The sequence below is a fragment of the Dermacentor silvarum genome, chromosome 2 (genome assembly GCF_013339745.2).
Source record: "Dermacentor silvarum isolate Dsil-2018 chromosome 2, BIME_Dsil_1.4, whole genome shotgun sequence".
Lineage (NCBI taxonomy): Eukaryota > Metazoa > Arthropoda > Arachnida > Ixodida > Ixodidae > Dermacentor > Dermacentor silvarum.
In genome coordinates, this window is record NC_051155.1 from 247,421,960 (window position 1) to 247,434,342 (window position 12,383).

Below are 12,383 nucleotides of genomic sequence, written 5' to 3' on the forward strand. Positions count from 1 at the left end.
GTGAAAGAGGAGAAACTATATTTTTGTTTCCTAAGTAGTTCGCTTTTTTCCCGCCAGGCGGTGATTTTTAAACGCGCTCCGAAGTTTCGCGATCGTCAAAACAGAATGCAAAATGTCCGATTCTGGAAACAGCGCGTGTGCTTTGGGAAATCCTAGATATCCCGATTATGCTGCCTCTGTGGCTGATCTTATCGATACATCGAATGGCAACGAGTCAGAGGACGCTGACTTTTCTTCGGCCTTTGAGTCTGAAAGTAACGACGCCACAAACCAGCCCGGAACATCGGCGGCCGCAGCCCAACTGTAGTGCTTACAGTTAAATTTTTGTAGCAGTTTGAATGAAAAATTTTGAGATAGTGCCTAATAGACGGCAATATTTTGTATTTCTCATAATTTTCGTAACATTTTTTTCTTAGTAGATACCAAGCGTGTCTTTACAAACTTTGTTCAATTTCATCGCACAATCTTGATTTCAACAATTTATATCTTTTTTATGACTTGCATCTTGTTAATAAAACATTTATGCATGAAAAGTGCATTCATTTTGTTTTCTGTTTATGTATTCCATTAAATATTGTGTGCAGTAGTTCCTTCAGAAAAAAAAAAATCTGCCGTAACATACAAAAAACACCTATTTGCCCCATGGTAGGGAAAGAGTTAATATGTATAACGAAGTCTGTTTATAGACAATTTCGATGCAACGAAATTTCACTGCCGCGCAAAGCAATACTGAGACAATGAAAACTACTGCTGAAAACTACACTGACAATGAAAACTACACTGTTGAATTTCGGGCTCACCGCATGCCTGGTCGCCGCCGTGAAGCATGTCTCGTGCGGCACTCCACTTTCCTCCTCATGCTTCCGCTGCACCCTCCTCCTCCGCTAATATGTACCAACTCGCCCAACAACAAGTTCTTCTAATCCGCTTTCCTCCTCGCGCTGTCTTCGCTATCGCTGTGTTTCATTCCCCGCTGCGCTCTGCATTCGCTCTTTGATCCTTCGCTGTGCTCGTTTGCTCAGTTACGCTGAGAGACGCGGACGCTCAACACAGGAACGGGCTCCTAAGAGCTGCTCTCTTAAAGAAAATGTTTGAGGGTGAGCAGAAAAGGATGGTGGCAAGGTCCACGCGGAGCAATAGGGGGGTGGGGGGAGTGTGTGGCAGGGGAGAGCCCAGCTGAGACTGTGAATGACTGTCAGCACGTCTGAGCGCATACACGGCCCGCGCACCCTATCTTGGAGGTAACCTGCGGTGGGAGAAAATGCTGGGCGATCCGAGATGGCCTCGGCTTCATGTCCACTGCCTTCCCACATGTTTAGTGCTGAAAGTCATGTAATCTCGAGTTTTGGAGATGCGTTGAAGCGAGAGGCAGACGAAGCCTGCACTTTTCATGATAGCGTCGTCTCACTGCAGGCGACACTATCAGCCGTGGGGGCAGAGTGGACGCGAAAGCATCGCATGCTTTGTATCAGGCCGCAGATGTGAAGGTATCGTCGAAATGGCATGAAACCATATATTTGGTTGCCGGCTCTCAAATTGAACAAAATTTTAATTTCTTTCTCGTTGAAATTAGCTTTTCTTTTTTTTTTCAGTTGCCGAATATCTTGGAAACATTTGCGGCTCCTGATGTGTATGAAAAATTCGACAGTGACTGTAGTTAATTGCATAAAAGGTTGAAATTTTTATTTAACGAAGTGGCAATATTACCTATTTCGTTATACCTTGGTTTAACTGTATTTTTCTTTTATATATGTATGAAGAGAGTACGGCATACATTGCATTTGTACTGTATATTTTGCTAACGTTTCGGCTGGTGGACCAGCCTTCGAAGGTCAAATATATACATATGCACATTCTGCATTGTTTATAAAGAAGCCAGGGACTTGGCTGGATGATTGACTGGTTTCATGGGTGTCTACAAAATACACATTGTGTTTATAAGCATGAATTCACATATTTTGCAGTATGGGTACCTTGTTGAATTTTCTGTGCTAAGACATGCCTGCTATTGGCTCTTGCCATAAGGTCTCTCAGTTTCTGCATGTGAAGTTGTACACAGTGTACATGAACAACTGCCAGCTTTGCACAAAGTTCAAGGAATCTTTTAGAATCCTGGTACCAGCACCTTTAAATCTGTTGTCTGTTGTGGATAAAATATTTTCATATACTTGCCACACAGTTAATTAAATGCCATTCTGAAGTTCTGGTTGGCTGGCCAGGCTTCCAGCAGTGCTGGCTCTTTTCACCTTACTGGGACTGATGTTGAATTTAAAGGAAGCTGCTTTAGCGAGCATTGAAATAGCAGTGCATTCACTGAATTGTGTGTTTCTTGCCGTGATAGTATTGTCGAAATGTTGATAAGTGTGGCAGTCATCAAGGTTTTTGTTTTTATAATTTCTGAATTATTGACAAAAACACCTTTCTCAAACCTTCAGCAATGACACCAGAAGTAGAAAGTGTAGAAAGCAACACTGTAATGCTATTGAATATATGTGCCATGCAGTCAGGAATGACGGAGTATATACCACACACTTTGAAATTTTCTTTAATGTACTATGAATGGTTACACACACTGAAAGGCATGCACAGTAACATAAATCTAGATTTTTATAAACATAGCACATTGTAAGGTCAAAAAAGAGGTGTATAGAGCCTACTTGTCTCACAGCAATTTTATGTAAGAGGTATGAATGGTGTCAGCACTTAGCAACTGCACTTCATAAAATATATATGCTCTGAAAGCTGGCTAACTTTGGTATGGGGAAAAATTGTACCAAGCATTCAGAAAATGTTGGCGTAATTTGAATAATATGGAATTCACTCTAATACACAGCGAGCTTGTATGTTAAAAAGCAAATCCTGCATCATACCACAGTTTCCTCCAGTTGCTGTGCATACAGCTTGAAGTTCACTTTGGCTCGAGAAAATTGGCACAAGAAAGAAAAAGCACCTGAGCTAAGAACCTTGTTCATCAGTTCAAGCTACAGTAGCTGTACAAATCACAGCTGTAATTCATGACTGAGGTGCAAGGCAGTGCCACATAATTTGCGTCACAGGGTTTTGGTTTCCACTAATATATCTGTTCCAGAGTTATTGTGTTTCACATAAAAGGTGCGAATAAATACAGGAAAAGTGATGCATCATCAGGTAATAAGTTACTAACGAAAGTTGACTAACAGTGGTTGTACAAGAGAAGCCACAGCCTGGAGTCCACATTTAATGTTTCAACTTTCAACAGAAACAAGTCCCCTTGTCAAAACGTTGACTCTGGTCTGAGTCTTACCTTGTTCACCAACTGTTATTCATGTCTCCCTGTGACCTCTTTTTAAAGAAAGCCATGTATGATGAAGCAAGAATGCCTCACTGTTGCTTGGAAGATGCTGAGAACATGTTTCTCATTTTGTACTTTAATCTGTGCTCATGACAGCATCGCCAGACCCCTTGGGGACTGATCATTGCAACAAACATGTTTAGTTTGACTAAGCCTTGTAATGCACAGACAGACTGCTGAAAGGAAAGATATTGCTGTCAAAGGTGTTCTTCGGGGTCATCTGTCATCATGTAGCCTGATTCATTCTTCATCATAGACGTACAGTCCTAAAGAATGGTTCACTTGAGATTCCATATTACATCTCGCCAATCTCATATAGTGATTGGTTTTATTATTTCATAACTGGTGCTCAAGCTGTGCCGTGCCACTTGATGGTTGTTGCACGATTGCATGACCTGCCATTTGTTTAACCATGCGCTAATAATTTGGGCCTGTAAGAAATCGCTGTTTCATCACTTCTTTTTCTTAATCTGAACAAGAGTATCGGCTATACCCACATTTGACCCCTAATCTATAATGCCAGCAGGGGCTCAGCCAGGGCAGTGGGGGCACACCGGGCACATGCACTCTCACTGTGAAAATTGTGTGTGCCAGTGGTAGCTGGTATCAAGTGACATGCAACAACACCCGCCTGCCCTGCCCAAATTAAGTGCCCCCCCCTCCTCTCAAAAATAAAGGAACAGAAACATGGCTACGCCATTGACTGCCATTTTTCTGTCTCTTATCGTTATGCCTTTCCTTTTCCATTCTGTCACTCATGTGCCATCCTTAGCTTCATAAGTTTCCTTGTTATCTTCCAAGCTTTAGTCCTGTAGGATACAGTTGGTAGAATGCATTGATTGCGTACTTTTCAAGAATGTTGATAAGCTTGCCATTCATGACATGAATGTGTACCATGTATTTTAGCAAGAAAATTATTGGACTAGAAAGGAAGTGGTTGAATGCTATATCTAAACATGGCCGTATTGCATAGCTAGGACACCTGAGTGAATAAGGAGCGACATTCTCTTTGATGGCTCAAACTTCAGGCGTTTGGAACTTAATTTGGTGGGGTGACCAGCTTATATAAAAATATGTGCATATGTTGGCAGAGCTTATTTGTGTTCATGGTAAAGGTAAACTGTATTCATTTTGTGCATGATTTTAGTCTTTTTGCTGTTCACTTATTCAATGTCTATGAAAAAAATCGCGGGGCATTTGCGGGGGACATCCCTATCACTTAACAATGACCATATTCAGACCGAATCAGATATTGTACAGCCGCCATGATAGCCTAGTGGCTATGACGTTGCACTGCTGAGCTCGTGGTTGCAGTTTCGATTCTGGTCGTGGCTGGCTCATTTTGATGGGGAGGTGCACGTTAAAGAACCACAGGTGGTCATAAACCGGAATCCCCCACTACAGCATGCCTCATGGTCAGATTGTCATTATGGCATCCATCAGCCCAGTATGTAAGTTAATCGGGTATAGTATATTGCGGTTTTAGAAATGTTATATGGACATGTGAAAAACGGTGCTCTGTCAGTCTTGGTTGTGTGGGTCCACATGTGAAGCTATAGGCTCGAACTATCTAGCTTAAACAAAGTAAAGGTCTCTCTTTGCACTAACTGTGGCATGGCAGCGTGTACATCACGTACAAAAATCTTTGTTTGCCTTTTGTCATGTTCACAGTTCCAAATGGTTTCCACGATGACAAAATGAAAATACGAGACAATATACTACATGTTGGGCAGTGTGATGAGTGGCGAAAAGTCGGTTGTGCTCACTAGGGTAGGTGACGCAGTCTAGGCGTATTTCTCCTTGATGGCGTACTCTAGCCGGATGTCGAGGTAACGCCCAATGAAGCCGCCGATGAGGGCTCCCGCCCAGTAGACTGTGAAGTGCTCGGTAGTCGTGCTTCCGGCACAGCCGAGCATTAGCGCCGACGCCATGATGGGATTGAAGTAGCCGCCCGTTGTTGTCAGGGCTGCATGGATAGGTGACACCACGTTAGATATTTACAAACGTTGCCGTGACCTGCGTTTTGCTAACAACATTGATGGAATATTTTACACTTGTTGCTGCCTTGTTATCGCTCGGTTTCTCAACGAGATCTTTTTCTTATTTTGTTGCATAGTTTAGTAATACACCTGTCCTCCTTGTGTGCTCGGTTTACCTTGGAAAAGAAAATACTGGGGTAATCGCATCTTGCCTTCGGAGAAGCGAATTGCATGGTCTTAAAGGTGACAGAAAAGGGCTCACTGGCTCACAGTAATTAATCCGTGGGTCACGTGGTGCATTTTCAATTGAGGTCGAATTTGTCGATTGCGATTGACTTAGTGCAAGCTGCAGAAGGGAGCCAATCCTGTCGAGAAATTCGATCTCAATCGTGCCTGATCGTGATTGACAATGTACTATGTGACCCCTGTATAGGAAATGAACAAGTGATCACACATCTGGTATGGGTAAGGTCACAAATGCACCCCTCATCCGACACTTTCTATACCAGGGACTTGGGAAATAACTCCAGATTTGAATTCTAATGTGCTTGCGGATCGGATACATCACCATTTCTACTGATTGCAGCGAAGGAATGGTGCTGCCATAAAGCACATAGACAAGCTTCAAACAACACTTATACCCCTCTACTGCAAAAACTTTCAGAGCACAGTATTCGCGAAGGGAAAAAAAAAAATATCCTTCTGCAGATAACCTATCCTCCCTGGAAGTGAAAAGGACAATGCCCTATGCAGTCGTCAAACTGCACCACCTACTTGCAGGTTCACTGCGAAAAATGTGACAAGATTTGGCTTTCTCTCAAGTTTCATGAGTGAGACAACTTTAATGAATATCCTGCAAATTGATGGCCTGGATCAAGGCCGCGCCGGTGGCAGCAGAGAGACCCTGTCTCTCGGTAGTTTCCCAGGCTTGCTGGATGGCCCAAGGTTGGTCCTGGAGATCTGAGCTAGTCAGTGCGGCTCTCCACCACGCCCTTAGTTCATCCGGGGGGACTGCAATTCTCCTCTGAACTATTTCACAATCCCAGAGTATATGCTCTAGGGTGGCTCCTCTATCATCACATAATTTACATTTGTCCTCAGGGTAAGTCCGGAAACATTTAAGATGTACCGGGTTCGTGTAAGTTCTGGTTTGTAGTTGCCTCCAGTCAACCGCCTGAGACCTGTCCAATTTTGTGCTAGGAGGTGGATATATACACCTCGACTTTCTATAGTATTGGGTAATGTCACTGAATGAGAAAAGTCTAGCCCTTTCCATTCGTTCCATCTTCTCCTCGGCCAGAGCCCCCCCTAATCGGGTGCAGTTAATGAGTCCTCGTGCAACACGATGGGCAGACTCGTTAAGGTTACGGGTGGTGGTGGTGGCACTCTGTATGGGCTGGGAACCAGATGATTTCCTTGTAACATTTCTCCGATGATATGAGTTTGGTTTTACTGCTTAGGATTCTTGCAGCTTCAACTGATATCCGTCCTCTGGCATAATTTTGTATTGCTGATTGAGAGTCTCTAATAATGTATCTATATTTGGGAGAAGCGATAGCCAGAGTGATGGCAACCTCCTCCGCAACCTCAGAGACACTGGTTTTGATTGAGCACGTGCGTACGCTTTCTTGCTTTGTATTAATTTCTACTGCTGTAAACGCTTGGTGATTTGAATATTCTGTGGCGTCCACGAATAGCGCTTCCTCATCATTGACATAGGCTTTGAGTAGAGTTTTAGCTCTGTTTGTTCTCCTGCCCTGATTGAATTCCGGGTGCATATTTTGGATAAATTGGGGATTTCAATCCTTCTCTTGATCTCTCTGGCCAATGTAACTCTGTATGGGCTGGGAACCAGATTTCAGCAAGGCAATGGTCCTTACTGGTTATGTTGATTTATTTGTAATTTATCGAGTATGCTTCTGCCAGTCCGGGTGCTGGTGAGTCTTTCCAGCTGAGCTGTCTGCTGAGCTTTAATCAGTTCTTCTAAGGTGTTATGCATGCCCAGCTGCATTAATCTCTCTGTAGTGGTGCTGTCGGGCAAGCCTAGGGCCAGCTTAAAAGCTTTCCTTATCAGCATATTGATTTTGTCCTTTTCTGCCTTGTACCAGCTAAGGTATGCAGCTACATAAATGATGTGGCTTATAGCAAAAGATTGAATGAGCCTAACAATGCAAGCCTCCTTCATTCCCTGATACTTGTTTGTGACTCTCCTGATCAGCGTTAGTGACCTTAGTCACGAGCTTTCTAAGAGGTTCACCATTAGTTCCCTTCGACTCAGTGTTGAGTCCCAGGACCCTAATTTGTTCAACAAGTGGGGATGGCCCCCCCCCCCATTCGTACGAATCGTGTATCTTCTCATAATCTCTCTCCTTGATGTACCCCTTGGGCAGCCTGCCCTTAAGGGTGGGTCTGTAAAGGAGAAGCTCTAATTTCTCTGGGGAGTATTTAAGCCTCGTGCCTGTAAGGTACTCCTCCACGTTACCTACCGCTTCCTGTATTTTCTGTTCTATCTCTCCATTACTGCCTTGCGAGATGCATATGGTGATGTCATCCGCGTACAAGGAGTAATTGATTCCTTTGATGTCTTTGAGCTTTTCCTGCAATCTTATCATAATGAGGTTAAAGAGCATAGGCGATGTCACGGAGCCCTGAGACGTACCCGAACTGCCCATGTCCCTCACCTCAGACTTGAGTTCCCCCATGGTGAGGGTAGCCTCCCTATTCGTTAGGAAGTATGGGATATAATTTTACGCCCTTTCTCCTATGTTTAGGTTGCTGACCCGACTGAGTATCACTGAATGTGCTGCTTTGTCGAATGCTTTCTTGAGATTCAACCTTAATATAGCTCTGGTGGACCTCGTTTTACTGTCTAGTACTTGCTGCTTGATTTGCAGCATAACGTCCTGAGTAGAGAGTCTCATGCTCCAAAAACTTTTGCGGCTGGCTGTAAAGTGCGCTTTCTCCTTCGGTATACGTTTATGTGCACAGTGTACAAAGTGTATATGCAACTACACATGCACGCAGAGCGCACCGTTTTTTTCACGCAGCCTGAAATTACGGTAACGCACACGAGGGCACTACAACCCACCTTGTTGGTCTCTCCTAGTTGGCAGCACATGCTATCTGCATAGCCGCTCGGAATCTTCTATGGTAAACAATCTCGTATTAAGCTCTGAACTCTACTTTACTGGTCGCCATTTACGGTGTGCATTGTTCAGCTCAAGGAAGGAGACATCCTAACTTACACAATCCAGCCGGTGTTATTGAGATTTCCAAGTTTGGGAACTGCTGTACCAGAAATGCTTAGTGTCAGTAACGACTTTTCTTATTGGCGCGCATGAGGTGGCTTGAGCCTGTCAGGACGGGAGGCTCAAGCGCCTGTAGGCATGAGATAAACAGAGGACAGACAGAAGCAAAGGATAGTTTACCATTCAATAAGAACTTTTTTGTCAGGCGCGATAACTTCAGAGCAATTCTCAGAGGCATGGCATCAGAGCGACGTGCACACCACATGAAACGCATAAGCTGCCGCGCATAGACGCGATGCCATGTGCCAGAGATGTTCGCGCACATATTTTGCGTCTGTCCCACATACACTCGGGAGTGACAGGCTTTGGCAATCGGTCAACCATCAACATTGAACCATATTCGGAGGACTTTATTTTATGTCCTTAGCCCTGGAATATATTTGTGCTGCAAGATGCACTATGGGCGGCCATGATATCATTAATGCACTACGCAGGGACCAGACTCGAGACTAAGTGTGCTGCTCTGTCGACTACCGCCATCATTGCAACATATCCCTCTTTAGTTCTTCTGGTGCAGTGTAAAGTCGAACGCTTCAACGCCTGCTACTGAGGGGACTATCTGGAAGTACTCGCGATGGCCTTTTTGCAGTGTGTCCGCACCTAAATATATATAGGATATCGTACGCCATGATCAAGATGGTGCTTGCATCCTGTCTCATAAAAACCATTATTGTTGCTAAAGTTTGTACATTTAAAAATTGTTAGAGGACTTGCAAGAGGCTTGGATATTCAGATTATTTTCTTTTGGAAAATATCATTTAACTTAATTTTGTTAATAAGAAAACGTAAGCTACTAGAGATTCCATTCCCTACATCACCGCGCAATATTTAATATTGTTCGAAATTTGTGCGAACGCACGGACACAGTCAGTCCATTCTGTAGCTCATAACTGATAGCACTAAATGAACGCTCGCAATCGACACGGAAAGAAAATTTACTGGATAGGCACGTGGCAGAACAATAACATTAAGGCCCCTTTTTTTTTGGTTGTTGATTACATGGAGATTTAAACAGCGAATACAACAACATAGTGAAATAAGACTCCGAGCAGCCATTACAGGTGTTATATTTGACTAACGATAGCCCACTATCTGCTTGATTATTCTGGCACGACTGTTGTTAGAGTTCATTTTATCTGCATTGTCTTGATGGAATTTTTATTCAGAGTATGTCAAAACACAGAGCAGTTCTTTTATGAACACATCATGAAATACATATGTTAACGAAACAATGCAATATCACATGGCCGTCTACTTCATCCCTATATATAAAAACTAGTTCATTGGACAATGAGCTCCAGGTGGTGGCTCAAGTGCATTAGACAGCTATCGCTGCACTCAAATGCTCATAGGATCATTTTAGATGGGCATACTTATGGTTCTACTTGGTGAAATTGTTTATTAAATCATTTGCGTTGCATTTAAGTGGCATCATCTAGATTTGATCTAGATTCCACAAGAGTTCGTTAGAACTTAGTTGAAGCAGCACAAATATATAATGCTAGAAATCTTGACATCCTAAACTCATAAACTTATTCCATAGTTTATTCTTGCATGTAGTTGGGAACGGTTAGGACCAATTGGGGGGAGAAAGAAGGAATGAAAGAATGAGAAAGGGATACAGCGTTAGCTCAGACAAACCGAAATTCGTTTTGGTTCGAGTCGCATGCGTGTCAACTATGTTTCTCTACGACTCCCATTTTCTTTTTTCTTTTAAGCTTTATAAAAAGATAGACTTACCAGCCAGCACTAGAATGACCGTAGTGATGGAGTTGATAGCAATGGCCACGTTGTCCGTCCAGTAGATGGATCGCATTGCCACGAATCGACTGACGCACGTGATCGCGCCTTCGATAAGTGCGCCCTTGGTTGGGCTGACCTGCGCCGATGGAAGTTGGATATGTACATTTTACATTCTGGCTCGCTTAATGTGCACATTTGACCTGCACCATCGTAGCAACACAGTACTATACTGCTGTTCTTGCGAAGACTGCCAAACATTCACGAAAATAGAGTGCTCAAGATACAAATTTGATTCTTCAGAAATTGGATTGTCGGCAACGGCGGACGTAAGAAAACAGGCTATGTGTGCCAATTTTGTTGCTAATTAGTTAATTACAATAAATAATCAGTTTAAGTTAGCACTGCGACGCGACTACTGCCAATGTAAAGTTTGTAGCAACTGACGATGTGATCTCATATCAGTTTTCAAATCGCGCGAGAAGTCCTCATATAGGCCCTGCAGCATGGGAAGGTTTCCCACTTTTTCTCTGGAAAAAGAAGTGAGCGCTTGAGGAGTCCAAGAAACCACGTGCACAAGAAACGTCAGCTGTTCACGTTTTCTGACGTCACCCGGTCTACGCCCACCCAAGCCGAACCATCTTTAATTCATGTAAATATATTCACTGATGTATTTAACTAATTAGCGAGGAAACTAGAACACCTAACTAGTTTCCTGGTCAGTCCGCCGTTCCCGATGATTCGGATTCTGAAAAGAATGTCGCAGTTTCGCCCGAATGGCATAGCATCTATTACGATAGGGAATTAGTACACAGCTATACGAAGTAAGGATAGTAGTTTTATCGCCCGTTTAAACTCGTAAACATTTGCTTACTAAGTTAACAAGCATGGTGTCGAGCGCACAGGCAAACAAACACGTCTCACTCGATCAGCGCGGACACTCGCTGTCAAAACGCGGGCGTGCTGGAAGAGCGGCGACAGCAGGGAGCGGATTGACCTTCGTGCTGCCTCTCGCTTCAACGTGAACTAAGCGGCGAGAACACAGCCTCGGCGCACGTTTTCACGAGGGCGCATCCGACGGTCTGGTGTGGAGAGTATGTGTCAGTGTTGCCTGTTCGGTCTGGACTGTGAGGTTGCCTTGCGTTGCGGAGTGGTAGCTTTCCTTTTATGTTTCCGTTTATTATTGCGATAGCAATTATATGGACACTTCAACCTGATTTCTGCCGTCGCCGTGAGGTTCCATATAAAGTCCAAGGGCGATAACATCGTCGCTGCGCACCGTATGCGCGAGCGAAAGCGCGCGGGGGACGCGCGCTATCACGGAAAGCGAATGCACGGCGGAAAGCAAACGCGACCGTCGCGCGAAAGACCGTGGGAGTATGGGAGGGAGGCGGGGCGACGCTGTGCTCCGGCACCAAAGGCGTATCTTGCAACCGGGCGTAAGGGGAACTTACCACTATATCTCCCACGCTAAAGCAAGAAAGCGGGAAGTCAGCGCGGGGAGGGAGGGAGGGGAGGGGGCAGCTTCTACTCTGCCAACAACAGCGCTTGTATTTTGCCCGGCAGTGGCGGTCGCCCGCACCGTCTCTTATCTCCACACGGCTCTGACCTTTGTATGCGCTCTGCATTCGTCACTCAGTTTCTGTTGAAGCGATAGACCGCACGAACCTTCGCCCGCTGCGGCGGGTGCGCTTACTGCCAGCGTTTTGACAGTCTGCGGTCATTCAGTGTGATCTATTCATGTTTGCTTGTGCGCGCTGACACCACGCTTGTTAATTCAGTTAGTAAGCGAATGTGTCCAAGTTTATGCAGCCGATACAACTACTATCCCTACTCCGAATAGCTCTCTACTAATTTGCTATCGCAATTGATGCTTCGCCTTTCGGGCGAAACTGCGACATTTTTTTTGTCATGAATCACTTACGCTCGTAAATAATGGTATATATATATATATATATATATATATATATATACATCAAAAGCTACAGGCCAACACTGAGCAGTTTATGGGTGCATAAACAACCA

General features: G+C 44.2%; 1 protein-coding gene across 1 annotated transcript in view; it reads right to left on the minus strand.

Moving 5' to 3' along the window:
* Positions 1-1,821: 1,821 nt before the first annotated feature.
* The window catches only part of LOC119443067 (aquaporin-11-like), a 35,977-nt gene continuing 25,415 nt past the window's right edge, over positions 1,822-12,383 (minus strand). The window contains exons 5-6 of the mRNA XM_037708209.2: positions 10,359-10,497; positions 1,822-5,297 (exon numbers count right to left, since the gene is read on the minus strand). Coding sequence (XP_037564137.1) covers positions 5,116-5,297; positions 10,359-10,497 — 321 coding nt within the window. The 3' untranslated portion in view covers positions 1,822-5,115. The remainder of the gene's footprint in view (positions 5,298-10,358; positions 10,498-12,383) is intronic.